Source organism: Corylus avellana, chromosome ca3 (assembly GCF_901000735.1).
Source record: "Corylus avellana chromosome ca3, CavTom2PMs-1.0".
NCBI lineage: Eukaryota > Viridiplantae > Streptophyta > Magnoliopsida > Fagales > Betulaceae > Corylus > Corylus avellana.
The window spans coordinates 10,151,621-10,171,860 of record NC_081543.1 but is presented as its reverse complement, the minus strand read 5'-3'; the positions used below and the strand labels follow the sequence as shown (position 1 = coordinate 10,171,860).

Sequence of the window (20,240 nt, the reverse complement as noted above, 5' to 3'; positions counted from 1 at the left end):
GCTATTTGTTAATATTTAGATTATCATCTCGTCTGAGTTAATTATTATTATTTTACTTATCAAAAAATATTTAGATTATCATGCTTTTTGCTGATGAAGTTGTTAACTGCAGAAAGTGCTAAGCAAATTCCAGATGTGGAAGAGGTTTCTGGACAAAAGGGAGTAGAACTTTCAAGGACTCCTATTGAACTGAAAAGTGGTGATTGGATTCTGAAAGTAGTTCCTTGGATTGGGGGTAGAATTATTTCCATGATGCACCTTCCTTCGGGTAATATATTTGAATGGAATTATTTCCACAAGCTTTTTATGATGCACCTTCCTTTGTGAAAATATTTGAGAATGGAAGTTCTGCTTATATGATCGATTGTTTTAATGTCACTGCTGAGATGGCTGTGCCTTGAGCTGACATAATAACTAATGTTTGTATTGAGAAATATGGTAGATGTCTTTTAAAGGATTTATATGTTTTGGAGGTATAACATAGATCACAATGCATCAGAGGAATAGATTTGGGGTAGGAATTCAGTATGGCGGCCTTAATCTGAATTTGTGGTTTGGTTGCAATCCAGTAATCTGACTTCGTCTTTTGGGTGCAATCCATAATTTGGAAAGAGATGTTTATATCAAGATACTTGCAGAAAAAGAGGAAATTGATAATGTCATTATTGTCACTATCTCCTTCACGGTAGTCACTGTTGCAACTACCCTGTCTCAAACCGAGAGACCTCCACCTGTCACCATTTTCAACCCGTTTCCCTCAGTTGCTCCTCTTACTAGCCGTTTCAATTAAAATTATTACATGTTTATCTGATTGCTTGGCACTATCAATGCGCTGTTAGTCTCTTGGTATTTTCAAATTGGTGTTATCCTACCCTAGCTCCCAAAATGTTCTCTCGTCAACTAGGCTTAACCGATTTTTTGAGGAAAGAAATTTTCTCGTCCTTTCCTGCATTTATTTGTGGTGAGGTGCCACTATATAATCCTTATGCCTATAAAGTCAGTTTGTTTAATTAATTCTTATATTTCCAAAAGGGTTGTGCGGCGGTTATTTCATTAATTAAAAGGTCCGAAGACTTGGGGAAAGCAATAGATTACAAAAGATAGGACAACTACTAGCTACAGGGGCACTTTAGTCACAAGGACTAAGCATATTAGTCTCTCCCCAATCAGTCGGCTATTAGCCCTAGCCCTAACCTTCTTTAGTAGCGCCCTTGCTTCCCGTGCTCTCTTCCTGTCCAGATGGACTAGGCTCCTCCTCGATATCGAGGTGGGAGAGGTTTTTCCTCCCCCTTGTCTTGATGAAGGCACCCCTCTGCAATCCGAGCCAGCAATTGGACTATTATCTGAGCCTCTCCTTGTCTAAGGTGCAATGTGTTTAGTCCACACAAAGGTGGCCAATGCCTAACCGCAGACACACTCCTTTAGGGCTGGTATTTCCTTTCCTCCATCTTTGGAACGTCCTTGGGTGACATCTTTTGCAAAAAAAATGTTTCATTAGACATTCCCTATCTCCTTGCAGGCAAATCCTAGTTCCTTCCTGTTCTATACCTCATTGGATCATAACTTATGCTCTGGCGTCATTTCCTATACTCTAATCCTATAGACACAACCTCATAGGGGTCCTTATAGCCGATTGCTTTGATACCAACTTGTAGCGCCCTGACCAATTTAGGTTGATTGAACGCTTGCATATTCCAAGTGACATTACTACTTTACCTCAATAGTGCACCAGAAAAATAGCTTATCTTATTTTTTTTTTCTTCCTTTTGAAACCACAAGTTCACTTTTATGTAAAACCGATTCATGGCTTTCATGAATCTTGCTTTAGTGAAATCATCAGTGAAAAATATTTAAATCAGGGAGATCTTTCTTTCATAATAGATTTCAATCTATCATTGATCTTTGCATTTTCTTTTGTAGAATCATATTAACATAACCATTTACATATTTATGTTAACATAGTTGTTATCGGATAATAATGAGAAACAATATTTAAATTAAGACATGCAATATATATCATCATAATGACATATACAAAATTTTATGTTTTTTAATTCATAAAAAAAAAAAGACATAAAAAATCAAAATGATCATTTCAGTTTTATTATGCGCTGCTTGTACCGTCCCTTTCAACACTGGGTCGTTATGTGTTTAAACCCACTTAACACTGTGTTTGTTAAGTGTACTCCCTCAGTTAATGCTGGGTTGCCAATCGTGCTCCTCCTTCTAGCACTGGGTTTGTGAAGCATACTCTCCCTCCTAGCACTGGGTTGTTAAGCTTACTCCCTCGCTTAACGCTGTGTTTGCTAGTTGTATTCCCCCTTCTAGCCCTGGGGTTATTGAGCGTTTCACCCCCACTCAACACTAGATCGTGAGAGAACAATTTTTTCACACAAAATTTTATTCTTGATAAAACCTTACTTTACATTTTATTTCTCAGAAAATGTTATTCTTTAACACTAGTCTCTCCATTTCTCATAACCCTTTTAGTCGTTTGAAATCCTTCTCTTTCAAATTCTTTTCTTGTAAACACACTTGTAAAACACAATGAAACGTAAGATATTGCTGATTAACATATTCTAAATAGGTAGGGCTCATAATCATGAGTAAATCATGTCAATGTGAAAACATATTTATGAAGTGGTCATAAGTGTTCTACTTACAACTTTCGCTATTCCTTTCCTTTGCCCAAGCGTTTATGCTTGTATCGTGTGCTTGTCTGCATTATGTTATAATCACTAATTAGACATCATCCCTTTTGGTATCTCCAAAACTTTCTTCAAAATCCTTTCTCCCTGAAAGGCCTTTACTTTTCAGCTATGGATAGTCCCAGTTGAATGGACTGCACCCGCAGCTGCGAGTGGGGCTTTCTAATCCTCAGTTTTGTTCTCCCGAAGCTCTTGGATATTGCCTCGTTCGAATGTCATCAACACCATTCCAATGACAATGTGCAGAAACTGCACCCCAACGTGAAAAAATCCCTTACAACCAATTTTTATCATTCTAAAATCTCCTTTCATACCATACAATCTTTCACAACTCCACATGCATCTAAAACTCCATCATTATTACGGTAAAAATCCTTAGTTTTTCACGAGAACCCTTGTTTTCGCTATTTTTCTTCCAACAACACCATCAAGCTTCCATTTAACCAACACAACTACTTCCTAATGCCCTCCATGCATTATATAAACATCTATAAACCTAACGGAATTGAAATGAGAGCAAAGAGAGGAATTATACCTTTACCTTTCCTCCAAGCTCTTTCTTTCTCTCTCTCTCTCTCTCTCTCTCTCTCTCTCTCTCTCTTTTCTCACTTTCTCTGCACTCAAAACACTTAAATTATGACTAAAACTCTCCTCACTTGAGTTGCTGGAATGACTGAAAGGAAATGCAAGTTTTTCCTTCAACTTCCATCTCTTTAAACATGCAATTTTCCTGGTACTGTACACTGGCGGTTGAACGGGATGTTCCTCTGTTTGAGCGTCGCTAAGTCAGCTTCATTAAATATGTGTTGTGTCAGCGCCACATCACACCATACAATTTTTGACATGTAGAGATGCTTCCCCGTTTGAACACGAACTTGCACTTGCACTTGCATTAAAACACGTGTCCCATTAGTCGTTTCGACACATGATGAAATCAAGATTGTTGATCTACGTGGAGATGCTCCTCCATTCAGACTTGATCACTCAGATTTGATCTTGGCCATTCATTTAACCGCGCTCGCATCTAGCTGCCATGTGGCATCATTGCCATTTGATTGGGATCACCCTCCTATCGAATGAGGCAAATTTTCTAAGTTTCGAGCCTAAGTTCTAATTTCAACTAATTGGACACCTTTAGATCTAACAATGCTTCATTCCAAAATGACCGGGACATATATTTTATTATTATTTGTATCCTTTAATTTTCTTGGGTGTTACACTAAGTGTCCCAAATTGGTTAAGTGCAATTTTAACTTTGTGTATATAAGCTCTTAGGCACCCTCTTCTTGCAAGCTGGTTTTCAAAGGTGAGTTCTACCTAAGGCTTATATCAGTTGGTATCAAAGTCACCACCACGTCGAGTGTGGAATCAAACATAGCTCGTCGAATGTGGGATCAAATGGGTTGCGGCTTTGTGGCTGAGTCTCAGAGAGAGCAATCTATAGGCTAGATCAAAATGTCTTGGTATTATGTATGGGCATAATGTTAAAGTATTAAATACTGATAGGTGAGTGGAGCCACCAAAAGAGAAAAAGGCTACCATCGGATTAATGTCAATAGAGTGGGTCGTCATGGACTTCGGCTGTGGAGTGTGAAGGTATGTTATGATCCTAGTCATTTTCTCTTTTGGTGGCTTCACTCACTTATTGGCATTCAATGATTGAAATCTATGCCCATAGATAATCCCAAGACATTTTAATTCAGCCTATAAGTTGTTCTTGTGACTTGGTCACAAAGATGTAACTCATTTGATCCCATATCTGAGAAGCTGCATCCGATTCCATACTCGACATAGTGTTGACTCTAATATCAAATAATTCAAACCTTAGATATAACTCACTCTTGAAACTCGGTTTGGTAAGGGAGAAGGTGCCTAAGAGTTTATATATATATGCTTAAGATTGGCTTTAGGTGAGTTTTACCTAAGGTTTGTATCAAATAGTCCATTTTATTTTTACTTTTTCCAAATAGCAATTTTGTAAGATTGTAATTGGTTTATATGAAACGTCAATCATGGTCTCCACAACTCAACCTGTGTTTGCACTTTCAATTGATTAAAGTAGCTTATTAAGTGGAGAGAACAATATCCATCAAATTGTTCATGTCAGATACTGCAATCATGATTCCTAGAGCACCCCAAATGAACTTCTTTATAAGAATGTAATCTGCATCATCTGCTCTTTATGGTCAATGCTTTGTTTTACCATGTAATGATGGATGCAGGAACGCAGTGGCTCCACAGCAGGGTTGATATCAATGGGTATGAAGAATATAGTGGCACTGAGTACCGATCTGCTGGATGTTCTGAGGAATACAATGTCATTGAGTGAGTTGCTGAATTACTTGTCAGTGCCAATCTTTATTGGAGAAGTATAGTTTTGACATAACATATAGAATCTGATAAATACATCCTTACATTAACTTATCAAACATTTTGTCAAGGGGCTGATCTAATCAGCTGTTTTTCCAACATCTAATCACAGCTGATTAGATCACCCACTTTCGCTTTTATCTAGCCCATCAAGCTCAGATCCGTGATCTTTTTCTAGATCTAGATGTTCTTCTCATAGATCTAGGATCTGTTGCTTTGATATGACTTGACGTAGTGAAGTTTAGATATGGCTGTGGTTCAGGAAGGTGTCACCTTTCTGGCTAACTGAAATTAACAGAGGCGTTAAGAAGAATTTTCAGAAATAACACAAGTGGTTATAGGAAGATAGGCGATGTGGTTGAATTTGGAACTATAGATAATAAATCTATAAATCTCTAGTTTTAGGGTAACCCACACCCCCACCCCACCCCCACCCAGGCTTCTTTTCCTTTCGAAATCCATGGACACAGGTTATACCATCAAGGGGAAGAAATTATTGTTTTCAGAAGGGCTCAAACCCTCTACTGTGGGTCTTTCCAAGCTGGTATTCTGAAAGATACTCTTTTATGTATTTAGTGGGTGAAATAGACAATTTGGTTACTGGGCAGTGTGGTTTCTAACGAGTGTGTTATGCATGAGAATCTGGACTATTCTAGAGAACATGTGAAGAGAGTTGTGTTAGTCAAGGGCAATTATGTATTTCAAGTTAAGCAATAATATACATAAAGAGGTTCCACTCACTCTGGTGATTCTCATTCTTCTGCTTTTAAGACCAACAGTCTTACATGGTATTGAAGTTAATGGGTTGGATGGATAGCTACACTGTAGTGTAACCTTTTCTTGCGGTTTCATGTCCATACTTCTTTTTTTAGAGAGTCACCATCATTTGCTAAGCTGGTTTACTGCTCTGTTTAAGCATAAACGGAATTCAGAAATTTTTGAAATTCCAAGTTTTTGTACATTGAAATTTTCAAGACTAATAAACTTGTTATGGCTGCCTCAAAGGGAGGAATGGCAGTAATAGCATTATTGCGACAGTTCTTTCTTATATTTTCTTTTGCGCTCCTTGGGTACTTGTACAAATTTTATTCTATTGAGTTCTTTTTCCTTGTAGGCGTAGTCTTGAGCATGCTGCAGGAGAGGAAGAATCAATTATGTTAGAAGGTGATATTGGTGGTGCGTTGGTTCTTCAAAGGAAAATATATATTCCAAATGATCATCCCGAGTATTTCCAAATTGACTCTAGCATTATTGCCCACAAAGTTGGTGCTGGTTCTGGTGGCTTTTCAAGGTTTGGTCCTACAACTACTCTCTCTCTCTCCCCAACTCTTTTCTCCTTTTTGCCTATTAAGAAGGATGGTAGCTTTTCTATTACTATACCAATTGCAATTGTGAATATGCATATATTGTCCTGTCTTGAACATACTTTAGGCAGTGAGTTCCAACTCAACAGTTATAGCTCGTGACACGTCTCGTTCGAATGTTGACCTGTCTCATTTGAATGAGATTCATTTTTTAGCCATTAAGGAAGTTTTCAGTGCGTGACATATGGCATCTGATGCGGCATTTGACCTAACATGTGGCAGAAATTTAAAGCAAAAAATGTAAAAAATTTGAAGGTAAAAATTATTTTTGGGGTGTATAGTTCATAAAAATACCTAAAATTTTGAAGAAATTTTCAAAATTTTGTGACTTTTTTGAAATTTGGAATGCCTCGAACCCGGCCTCAAACCCCTCCAAGGCTAGGGGTGGTTCCGTCCTTATTGTGGCCACACAGCTATGATTGGTGCGGTCATTTTCAGGCCCAAAATCAATTGTTTTTACCTCCAAATCCTTATTCTAAGTTATTTTCCGCCACTTTTTTCTTGGAAATATTCATTTTATTTGGCTGGCCAGGGTTCTCTTTTCCCTATTCGTGGTTATATCTCCCTTCCTCCTGGATTTTCTTTCCCCTTAAATCTTAAGTTTCTACTTACTATATACAGCACAACGTCAATATTCACTATTTTATGTCATTATCTCCAAATTTCTATTTGCCTTCAGCTTCTATTTTTCCTGGGTATTATAGTTGGACATGGAGCATCCTCTTTGGAAGATCTAGAGTAGAACATGACAAACCAAGAAATATTTTTGGTATTACAATAAGTATGAAAGTTAATTAAGTCATTAGTTTTTATATCATTTTGAATTTGGTTTTTTCAGAGTCAGGAGGTTTAAATTTCATTAGTTCTTTCTATAGACCATAGCTATTTTATTAATCGGCATGTGTTATTTAGTTTATGGGCTTTTATGTTTGAATCTAATTTAATGAGGAGCTTGTTTACTGCTGAACTTAGCAATCTAGTCCTATTCGGACCTAGCTTTTTCTCATCTCTTTTATGACCCACATCAAGCCCTTTCCTTTACCCTTTGAAAACCCTAAAAGCATGCATATATTTCCTAGCCTTTAGACACCAATTTATGCAAGAAACAAACGTTAGAATACCTAATTCTGCTGCTGTTCTGAAATTCACGGCCTTTATTCTATTGTTCAGCACTTTTCACCCCCTTCAAATCCAATCTTTTTCAATCCATATTCAAAGCGCAAGCCCTAATCGCCTCCTTATACAATTCTAAGCCCTTAATCCACTAATTTTCCATTTGCTAAGTCAGCAAAGTACTCGTAGACAGATTCGTTGTCCATGATCCACTCTTTTCTACAATTATTAATGCTCTTCGGAAACTCTCTCATTTCAAGACACTTGAACTAGTAAAAGGAGGTTGCCCATGATTGAACCTTTTATGCAAAGTGAAGCTGATGCGAGACAAACAATAAACACAAAACTCACTGTGAAAATAGAGAAAGTAGGGGCAAGAAGCTAAAGAAGAGAGAGAAAGAAGAGAAGGAAGAAGATAGAAAGAGAGAAGCCTGGGAAAGAGAGAGAAGAGAGAGCTAGGGGAGAGGAAGAGAGAGAAGAGAATCAATTTCTCATAATTTTATTTCATTAGAGTTTGTCTTCATTGGAGTACAAGCGACTTAAATAGGCTAACACTAAACCCTAGGGCAACGCCCATTTATTGACTTGCCTAACATAATCTAGGGCAACACCCATTATTGAACTACCCAAAATAATCTAGGGCAATCACCTATTTATTTAATTACCAAAAACAACACCATTGTCTCTTAAAAATTAAATAAAATATAAAATTAAATATTAACAAGGGTGCTTCGCCTTTTGCATCATACTAACTTTATTTCATATACTGTCATTCTAACTTTGACTTTGCTTCTGCTTTTTAACTTTATTTCCCTCTTTGAAATTCTTGCATAATTTTTTGCTATGCTTTTTGTCCTGTAGACTTGTTTGCTTGAGAGTACACCCTACATTCAGACTCTTGCACCCCACAGAATCGTTTGTGTCATTCACTTCCATTGATGGGTCAAAGCATGAAGTGTGGCCAGAATCTGGGGAGCAGGTTTATGAAGGGAATCGACTGCCTAATGGTAAACTTTTTATTTTCACTTCTTTAGAATCTTCATTGCCAGCATAGTCAAAGCTATTTTAACAAAGAAGAATATGAAAACCATCAAAAGTGCGGGTCTTTACCCTTTATGTCAGCATGAAAAGGGTTTTGAAAGTATTTGCTAATGCTTACCATGGTAGAAACTTGTTACTCGGTTAATGAAACTGTGTGAATTCCTGGTAGAAGTTGGACATGCTGTTCATTTCTGCGTGTTATGATCTCTGTGACTGTGTCCCAAATCTAATCCAAGATCCCCCCAAGCCAAAAAAAAAAAAAAAATCAATCCAAGATTGCAGCAGATGAGCTGGAATGAATGTGATCCACTCAACAATAGAAAGGAAACTGGTGTTAGTATGACCAGGAAATAAAGTAAGCATGGACTACATATTCATTGAATATGCCATAACCATACTGTGTATTGTAGATCTCCTATATAAATGGTCTTTACACATTTTAAGGCATGACCAACTCAATATATATAGTTAATAGCTGATGTTATTATCATTTGGCTTTGTATTAAGGGCCAGTATCGCAAGGCAGTAACTTTTCAAAATATGAGAAGCCATACCTTCTTGGAAAAGCTACCCTGGGTTGCTTCTCAAAAACCACCCGAAAAGCTGAAACTACCTCACAAAAATGGCAAACAGCTAAAGCACCATTTAGGTTGTAACACCCTGCCTTAAATGATATGATATTGCCTGCTTCGGACCAAGCCCACATGGTTTTATCATTGAATTTACTCTAAAAGGCTTCATACCATTTAGAGAGAGCATGCTCTATATATGCACATTCTCTTTATCACATCTAGGCGATGTGGGACATTACAATTACCATCCTCTTGGGACCCAACGTCCTCGCTAACGACCCTCATTGGCTTGTGCACGTTTCGCCCATCTCAGATTGGGCTTCGGCTTTGATACCATATATAACACTCCGTCCTAAATGATATGATATTATCCACTTTAGGTCAAGCCCGCACAGTTTTATTATTGGGTTTACCCCAAAAGACCTCATATAAGCACATTCCCTTTCTCACACCCAGGCGATGTGGGACGCCGCATAGATACCAGCCGGAGTATAGGTTAGCCTACAAAAGCTGAAGCACTCCTCAAGAAACCACAAAAATCCCCAACCAGGCCTAAGTTATTCACTATTTAATTTAACTTAGCTTGTAGGAATTATTCTTACAAAGGTGATGTTGGAACCTTTTAAAACTTTAACATGCATTTGCCTATCTCGTTGATCAAGTTGGTTTTCATTGCGGTTCTTATTTCAGGTGAATGGGTGCTCACTGATAAATGTGTCGGCTTGGGCCTTGTCAATCGATTTAATGTTAATGAGGTTTTCAAGTGCCTCATCCATTGGGGAACAGGGACAGTTAATTTGGAGTTGTGGTCGGAAAATAGACCTGTTTCAAAGCAATCACCTCTCCGGATCTCCCACGTGTACGAGGTGATCGAAATCCCTTAGTTTGTAATCAGGATATGTAGATTAGAGATTCTAAGCTGGTATGTCTCTTAATAAGCTTGAAACTTAACTTGCATCCCCTGAAGAATGTATCTTCTATTATAACTACCCTTTTAGCATTGTTTTTTTTCCACTTCACACCTGATATCCTTCTATATCTGAAGAGCTATAGATATACTTCTATTCTATACCTTGAGGAGCTGAAGGAAAGTCAAAATGGTGGTTTTTTTTTTTTTTTTTTTTTTTTTTTGTAAATTTGAAATAAACAACTGTTATTGAAACAGGAACCAAACAGGACCTTAGTGTTCTTATGCAACTACTAGTAAAGCTAGTGAAAAGAAAGTCAACAAGCAATTTTGTTCATTTAAGCATTGTTGGCCTCTAAAATTCAACTATAACGATGAGTTTTTGGTTCCTAAGCTTCTTTGGTGTTTATTTGGTGGCTCTGTCCTCTGTCCTTTTTTTTTTAATAGAGGTGGCTCTCTCCTTGATAACCTTTCTCTTTCTCCTTGAAAGTCTGTCCTCTTCCCTTTTTCCCCGGCTCTCCAGGAAGGACGGAAGGAGCTTCTCTTTTCCTCTTCAACACTTTGTCTCTGGCGTCCTTATAACACACTGCATAACAAAATAATTAATATCCCCCTCTCCCGCTTTGATTAGGAAAAAATAATAATAATAAGAATAAAATAATAATTAAAAGAAGAAAGAAAAAGAGGGGTAACCGATTGAAGGGGGAGCTTAGTTTGGTTGGGTTAGTTTAGTTAGAAATTAATGTTGTTTGGTGGGGCGAATTAAATTAGAAGTTTAGATGAAAATATAAACAACAATTTACTCTAAATAAATATCGTTGAGCATTTATCCCTCGCTCATCACTGGATTAGAATTAATACGTGTTTAACCCTCGCTTAACCATTGGCTAGAATTAATAAGGTTTAACCCTTCCTCATCACTAGATCAAAATTGATAAGGATTTTAAAAATCATGAGGGTGCTGCTACTTATCTCCATCAACTAAGAAGCTTTATTTACTCATTTTACTTATGCCAATATGTTTCTGTCCACAAATTGTGCACCGAAAGCTAAGGACATGAACAAATAGCCATACTTCTTTAGTGTATCCCCTATCCTGTCAGGTTTATATTAGGAATGAAACTAGTTGTTAATAGGTTTTTTACGAGCTTTTGAATCCATTCTGGATGTGCAAAACGTTTGTCATCACACTGAAAGTGGTAAAGAGATGAAGCATAAGCTTAGTTGGGAAATATTAAGCAATTACAAACTACTCCAGTCACGCATTGTTGCTCCCAACAACCTCAAGGGGTTGGCTCAAGTGGTAAGGACCTTGGTCTTGATGGCATTCCATCAGGTCTAAGGTTCGAATTCGAATCCCCTTGAGTGCAAACAATTTCATGGGGCCAACTTGCCGGCGAAACCGGAGTATTACCTGATGTGTGTGGAGGGGGTGCTTTACACAGGTTCGAGGTTTATCCGACATGGGTGGGTACACGAAGTGGTTCTACCTTGAAAGGATTCATTGTTAAAAAATAATAATAACAAAATAAAAAATTAAAGAATTAAAAAAAAAAAAAAAACAAAAAAAAAAACAAAAAAAAAAAAACACCCTATTCTAATAACAAAGTTTCTTAACGGATCTTAACATACAATATAAGGCAGGCTCCTATAGGGATACACTTTTTAGGGTAATAACAAAGTTTCTTAACGGACTTTAACATACAATATAAGGCAGGCTCCTATAGGGACACACTTTTCAGGGTCTTGTCTCCTTCCAAATCGTACAAGGATTTGCACTGACCTCTCCTTCCCACACATATACAGTTTATCAGATTTTGAAATCTTTCTAATGACAACCCTCAAAAGAATGAGGTACATAGCTAACAGATACTGCTTAAATTTTGAAATTCAAGTGTTAAAAACAAATTGTATAATCTGCATTAGACAATATAACCTATTGGAAACCAGGAAAGCTGGACAAAATCCACACCACATTGACCAATTAAATTTTAGTCCCACCGGCATCCTTGCTTGTGAAATATTCCAATTTCTTGGAGTACATATAAAATGACTGTGAGTAAGGTGAGGAAATTATGTGTCTGTAGGTATTAGACTTTCAATGCCTCTCACAACTTTGCAATCCACTTTGGGCGATAGTTCTTGCTGAGTCATGCTAGTCATGGGAAGAAGATCATGAGATCATGAACAAAAATAGTTATTGGAAAGAGTCAAGAGTTGATGATGAAATTTAACCACGTGTTTTATTAAGTATTTTGGGCCATGAAAAAATTGAAGAAATTCATGTGCCTAACTCATCTCATAAAATCAGTTCAATAAGAGAGAGTTGCTCACAAGCAATGTGAGATTATTCCTCAACATCCCTCCTCACATGCAAGCCAATATTTTTCTTGGTCCTTGTCACATGGTAAGTAGTGTGGGTCCCATTTATCCTTGTGGTTGGTTCTGATACCATGAGGAAAAATTTATGGGCCTAACGCATCTCATAAAATTGGTTCAAATGGAAAGAGTTACTCATTCTTTATAAATATGCTTAAGGTCTTGTCCACAGGCAATGTGTAATTATTCCTCAACAAAAATAACTTGAATGGACATTTCTAAGGTATACAATAGCCAGGAAATTCAAATATATGTGTCATGTTAGGTGTACCATACATCTAGTCATGAAGTTATTAGGAAAACTGGCCAAGCTATGCATTGACAACTTCCAAGCTGCAGCAGTTGAACCTGCAAGTATAAAATGGCAAAAATTAATGTCAAATCCTAAATTGTCAGTTGAATGGTGCAAGCATGTAAGACAATGACCAAAAAGTCAGATAAGCACTACAAAGAAGATAATTCATGTCCCAAAGAAGCCTAGCTCTATGTCATTTTTTTTTTAATTTTTAATTTTTTTCTTTCATGGGCCACAATCATTTTCAACCATCCACAATCATTTTCAAACTCAAGATATCCAAACCATGGAAGACAAGTGATTGTGTCAACCCCAAATTGCCTTGGCTAGGTTAAATGTGGAATGTAACTGGAGGACAGTCCAAGAAGACTCTAATTAAAGATTAAAAAAGAAGAGGACCAAAGCCTAAAATCCAAACTAAAACAGAAGAATAAAATATAATTGAAATAAGTGGTGAAAGCAATTGTATGCTAAAGAACGTACTAACCAACACATAATCCAAACTATATCCCTACCCTTAGAACCATATTTGTGTAAACCTAAGCCCTTTAATTACATCTGAATTTGATCATTTTCTTTTGATAATTTGTAGAAGCTTGTTCATCCTGTCCTCGAAAATCAGACTTCGAAAAGATCTAGTCGATTTTCTTAAAGAAAAAATGGTAAACAATTACAATGAAAACTTAGAAGGACAATAAAATCAAAATATTAACAATAAAACACAAAGAAAATAAGGGGAAATAACTAATGGTAAGAGGATTTTGAAAGTACCGTATGCTTAGAAACTTTATGATGGCACGGTTGCAATCTGCACAAGGATGACACTCATACATACTCTATATACATGGAGAGTGGCACAGACTATTTCGTTTATTTCTACTTTTTTTGAGTTTTTAGATTTATATTCTTCTTTCTCTATGAGTTAGAGGTTCTTTTGCATACTTGGATTGCCCTCTGCGCTTTGAATAAATATACATTATTGAGGAATGCTAGGCTTATAAACACATTTTATAAAAAAACCTTTTATAAATTGATGTGGTACAACATGATTGGATATGTGATAAATTCAAATTTTGAGAAATCCGATCATATTGTGCCACATCAGTTTGTAAAAGTTTTTTTGTAAAATGTGTTTGTAAGCCTAACATTTTCCTACATTATTTATCAAAAAATAAAGAGGGAAAAATATAAAAAAGCTCCCCAAACTACCAGCCATTTTCGATTTAGCCCCCTAATGTTCCAAAAGTGATAAAGTAGCCCCCCAAACTACCAAACTATTGCATTTTGGCCACTCCGTTAGTCAAAACCGTCAGTTTGGACGGAAACTGCAAAATGACGCCGTTTTGTTAGGGGTAAGTTACTACAATGCCCTTTTATGAAAACAAAGTTTTTTGGGAAAAATATAAAAAAGCCCTCCAAACTACCAGCCATTTTCATTTTAACCCCCTAATGTTCAGAAAGTGATAAAGTAGCCTCCCAACAAAATGACGTCGTTTTGCAGTTTTCGTCCAGACTGACGGTTTTGACTAACGGAGTAGCCAAAATGCAATAGTTTGATAGTCTGGGGGGCTACTTTATCACTTTTGAAACATTAGGGGGCTAAATTGAAAACGACTAGTAGTTTGGGGGGCTTTTTTATATTTTTCCCTTAAAAAAATGATTGGGTCCCATTTAACAGACACTTTTCCACCATTTTGGAGACGACACTGCATATGTCAATTTTGATATTTATAAGGATAAAGTTTTTCTCCAAATTGGGTTGGAAGAATTTCTTTCAACCTAGTCTATAAAAGTGACATGTGTTCCTTAACATGTGAGATACACATTTTTTTTAATAGCAGAGACAAATTTGAAATAAATTTTATTAAAAACTCATGTGCATCTCACATGTTATTAAAAAAATGGACACGTGTCACTTTTATAGATTAGATTGAAAGAAATTTCTACAACTCAGTTTGGATGAAAACTTTGTCCTATTTATAAAGGGAATCACAACTCAAGGCATGCCTCTTAAATCTCTCAAGTTGTCAGAAATTGAAGAAATTCGTGGGCCTAATTCATCTCATAAAACCGGTTCAATAAGAGAGGGTTGTCCATTCCTTATAAAAATGCCCAAGATCTTGTCCAGAGGCAATGTGAGATTATTCCTTAACACTCCCCCTCACGTGTAGGCCAGTATTTTTCCTGGTCATTGTCATGGGGTAAGTAGTGTGGGCCCCATTGGTCCTGTGGTAGGCTCTGATACCATGAAGAAATTCATGGGATTAACTCATCTCATAAAACTGGTTCAATAAGAGAGGGTTGCCAATTTCTTATTAAAATGCCTAAGATCTTGTCCAAAGGTAATGTGAGATTATTCCATAACAGAAATATGATGTGTTCCTATGGATTTGTCTAATTTAGACAATTCTCTAGCCAAGATTACATATGTATGGGAGTTGAGAATGCAATTTCTAGATTCCATAATGTGAAGAAGCATCGGACATAGATCTAATTGCCCTTCCTTCAGTAACCCATCAATCAATACTGTCCAAACAATCTCGTCGTTGTTCCATTCTTTCTGAAGCATGCTCTCAAACAAAGTTTGAGCTTCTCCCAACTGACTAGCCCTGCAGAGAGCACAAATAAGTGCTTTGTAGATTGATAAATGGAGCTCAAAGCCTCTAATTACCATCAAATTGAATATATTCAGAGCATAGTCCATTACTAAGTTCTTGTAATGAGCAACTAATATCGAGTTATAGATATCTTGATTAGGACACAAGCCTTATCTCCTCATGTTCTCAATCAATTGTTCTGCCTCCCATGATTTGCCGTTTCTACACAAGCCTCTCACTAGAGTAGTGTAGGTATCAACAGTAGGTCCACATCCAATCTCTCATAATCTAGTCAAGAGATTACATAAAACTTCAAAACCGGTATCTCTCTCATCTGAGTTGCAACTATACACATGTTGTGCCACAACTTTTTCTACAAGCAACTTACATTCCTTTTGCAACCCTTTCAAAAAAAAAATCGTAAGTTCAGTAGTTGGGTATGCAGCTTACATTAACCATTCACCTCAAAAGTAAGAATGCATGATCTAGATTGCCCTGCATAACAAAACCATCAACGAGTGATGTAAATGTCACCTCATCAGGAACTATTCATTTCCTCTTCATTTCTTCTAGTAACCTTTCCGCATCATCAGCTTTACCCTCTAGACATAGCCCATAAACGAGTGAAGTATATGTGTACAAATTTGGTGAGCAATTTCTTTTTTCCATTTCATGGAAGATCTTGAATGCAAGATTAGTCCCACCATTTCTGCAAAGGATGTGTAGGTAATGACATTTGGCAACAATCCTTTCTCTGCCAACTTGTTGCACAATTTCTCAGCTTCAGAAAAGCGATTATCTTTGGACAACCCTCTTACAATGGTATTGTAGGTTTCAATACTTGGATAGCAACCACTTTCCTCCATCTTCCCAAATAATGATAAGGTAACATCCAATCTACCCTCTGTAGAATATCCATTGATCATAGCAGTGTAACTGACCTGGTTTGGACTAATACCTCTTTCCACCATTTCATGGAAAATAGTAGATGCAAAATCCAACTTGCCACCCTTGCAAAACCCCGAAATAATTTTGCTATAAGTCCATTCATCTGGGTCACATCCACTCTCCTTCATCATTTCCAATAATCTCAAAGCATTGTTTAGGTTTCCCAATTTAAGGTACCCATTGATGAGTGTGTTATATGTAACCATAGTTGGGAAAGGACCAGCTTTAAGCATTTGGTTGAAAAGAATCATTGCCTTCTTAACATTACCCATGAGGCAAAATCCCTTTATAATTTCATTGTATGTTTGCACATTCAACATACTATGACCTTCCATCCAATAAAAATATTCTGAGCCATGTAGCTTTTCAATGACTCGTTGGCCTCCTGTTTTATAGTTAGCAGATATGCCGCAGGCTTATGCTGTCGGCGATTTCCAATAAAATGGGAGATGAAGTTCTTACCGAGTTCGAAGAACGTTCCTATGGATTGGGGCTGCAAATTGCTGAACCAGCGTTTGGCAGCTTCCTTGAGGGTGAGAGGAAATGCCTGACAAAGGATTGTGTCAGATGAGGCTTGCAATGCCATGTGAGCTCTGTATGTTTCTAGATGGTCCGCTAGGTCACGACTCCTGTTGTAGTAATTCATGTGTGGTAATTTGAACTTGTCGGGTAAATCAGCTTCTGTGATCTTCTTGGTGAATGGCAGGTTTATCACCAAGAAGTCGTCATCGCTCGTGGAGCAGGAGCCATTCAATCGCTAGGTCAGGCTGTCCAGCTTGGCTTGGAACTGTGCCTAGAAGGCATCCCTACGAGTATCAGTGGAGCCGTCCTCTGTTGTTGCGAGCGGCCTTTTAGGTCCATTCGTTGTTTCAGGCTACGGTCCGTCCTCTATTGTTATGGGCGGCCTCTTAGGTCCGTTGGCTGTTTTAGGCAGTGGTCCGTCCTTTGTTGTTACGGGCGGCCTCTTAGGTCCGTTGGCTATTTCAGGATGTGGTCTGTCCTTTGTTGAGCCCTTCTCTTGGTGCCGGTTCTTGAAACTCCTCTGCAACAGTAACTCAAGGGTTTCCAATATACACTCATTTTGAAACTCCAATGTTTCTAGGCGCCTGCTGGTTGGCAAGTGTGGCCCAAAGATGGGAGACACGGTTGGAGTTTCTTCAATTTCGAGATTGCCGATGTCATGTTGATTGATGTTTTCCGGCTGGGAAGGGGGAATGTTGGTCATGTTGGGATCTTCGGTTTGGCCTTGAGATCTCGTGGCTACCATTCGTGACTTTTGTCCTGTTTGAACTTTGGATCGTCTAGATGATCCTCGTTTCCCACAAACGGCGCCAATTGTTGAGACAGTTGTCAACCCTAGTAGCCACTTGATTCAAACGCTTGCTAAGAAAGAAAAATGATCAGCAGTGACAGACTGCGAAGTGGGGGGTGTGGCAGTCGTGCCACCTTTGATGCCTAAGTTAGAAACTTGGATAAAGTGAGAGTAGATAATAAGGAAGATAATAATAAATTGAGAGGAATAGTGATAGAATTTACCCTGTCCTTATTGTTGTGGTAGGCTCCTCCTTTTATAGAGGTAAGAGTAGACGAGTCTCTGTGGGACACTTTGTCACATTCCCTTGATCTCCGAAAGTATCGTAACTGAATTGATACTTTCCACGATAATCTCTGAGAGGTTTTACGTGGTGCTCTCTTAATGTACATGGACCTATTTCAGTGATATTTGATTGGTTATCCTTGGATTTGGTTTGTTTGATGATGGTTGTGCTTTATGTGGGAGTGGATTATCCTTCTAGATAATCTTGGAGATTGCATGGAGAGAATATCTTGTATCTGGACTCCTTTTGAGAGATCTAATTTGTTATCCTCTAATTTGAGTTGTTACTCCCAGATTGGTTTGTTGGAGAGTAGTTACACTTCCCTGATTATCGGGTTAGCATAATATGGTGCATAACTGCATGATTTAGGGGCGGATCAGGCGATTGTGCCCAAATTACAGGGGTTTGGGTTTAGATCCTTGGTGAATTAGTGAGCCGTGAGCCTCTTATTTGGAGTGGGCCCTCTGGTTGGGCTTTGGGAGATATTTGGTATCAATAGGTTTGATGTTTGGAATTGAAATTATCTAATGCAGTCAAGTTTATTTTGTAACTTGTAATAAGCTTACTTGTCACTCATTTAGTGGTGGGTAAAAACAATGATGTTTTTGCCCTATCCGTATAGAAGACGCACTCCCACTTCACATGCCACGTGTGAGACAACGCTGCTTCATTGCTTCGCTTCTTCTCATCAGCAAATAAAAGGTTAAATACTAAATACCCCCCATGAGGTTTCACTTTTTAATTTTTTCCCCCTAGGGTTTATTTTGTATCACATGAGGTCCTTGTGGTTTTGATAAAAGACCAAATTCGTTCTTCCGTCCATTAACCGTTAGTTGACCTAACGGAATTCTACGTGGACCAATTAAAAGCTGACACCTGGCATAAGTTCCACGTCATCAATGATGACTGTATAGTAATATGCCACCTAATTAAAAAATAATAATAATAAATAGATAGAAATTTTAAATGCTGGGTTTTATTTATTAAAAGGGTTTAACAAACAATTAGATTGATTAAGGGTTTAACATAAAACAAATAAATCAACACAATTGAAAGGAGAGAAATTTCCAAACGAAAAGCAGCGGGTTTTCATCCAAACCGTAGCCTTCGCCCAACCCAACACCACCCCGGCGTCCTCCCATTCTCCGACGTACCCCAAATCCCCGATGAACCCCAACTCCCCAGCCTAACCGACGAACTCATCTTCTCTGACAAACCCACCGTTCTTCCACGGCCCAACCACCGCACCAACCTTCTCCAACGAACCCCACTCTCCGGCGACAAACCAACGAGCCCATCTGCATACCCTAACTCGTGGTATGTTATTTTGGGTTGCTTTTACTAGTTTCCAGTTAAATAGTGAAGAACTACACATGTATTTAAATTGTTGGTAGGGCCTCTACTGCACGTGTTATTGGATTGTTATTTTGGGGTTGCTTAACAATGAATTTTTTTTTGGATTGTTGTTTGGTTGGTGGACACATTGATTGATATTCAACTTTTATGCCTACTTTATTCAATGTGTGTTCTATTAAGAAATACTTTATTTAATGGTCATACTGCATGTGTTAAGAACTTTTGTTGTTTCCTGCATGTAAAGTTTTTTATTCTTGTTTGTATTATCTTGAATTTTGGACTTCTGCCTAACAACTTTTATGTGTAATTTATTCAATGGGCCTATTGCATGCATGTGTTAGGGCCTTTTGTGGTAGACTGGACAGTATAAAGTTTTTTTATTCTTGTTTGTATTATATTGAATGTTGAATTTACTGTTTTAGGGTTCCTAAGGTTTAACTTGTACGTAAGAGTCCAGTTACTGAAATGGCTAAAATACCCGTTTGTTGCCAATGTACAAAATTGTTGCATCTATTGTTGATCTTTTCATTCACCATCATGGATCTTTTAGTGAACCGGATTTGGAATATGTGGGAGGTGATGTGATGACTGTAAAAGGTTTGGATGCAAATAGTCTATGTTATTGGGATATAATGAACATATTGGAGGATTACTTGGAGTACAACTATGAGGACATACTAAGGTTGATGTTATACTACAAGTTTGACGATGAAACCAATGACTAGATATGTGGATTTACTAACGACAAAGACATCATGAATATACTCAAAGAATTGGCAAGTGGAGAGACAAATAGATTGCATGTATTTGTGACTGATCCTATAGAAGTTCCAATTCAAGTCAGGTCTCCAGTGATGATGATTTCTCATTTACCTGCACAAGTTTATGTGGAAGAGCCTCCGCAAGAACATGTGCAAGAGCATCCAAAAGAGCATCATGCTGCAAAACGAAGAGGTAGGCCTAAAAAAAGAATTCACACTAAGAGGGAGAGC

The 20,240-nt window shown here is 37.7% G+C and overlaps 1 protein-coding gene across 1 annotated transcript; it reads right to left on the bottom strand.

The window, feature by feature from the left end:
• Positions 1–15,948: 15,948 nt before the first annotated feature.
• On the bottom strand, positions 15,949–16,566 carry LOC132174050 (putative pentatricopeptide repeat-containing protein At1g09680). Its single transcript, XM_059585761.1, has one exon. The coding sequence runs from the start codon at positions 16,564–16,566 to the stop codon at positions 15,949–15,951; it is 618 nt and encodes a 205-aa protein (XP_059441744.1).
• Positions 16,567–20,240: the final 3,674 nt, after the last annotated feature.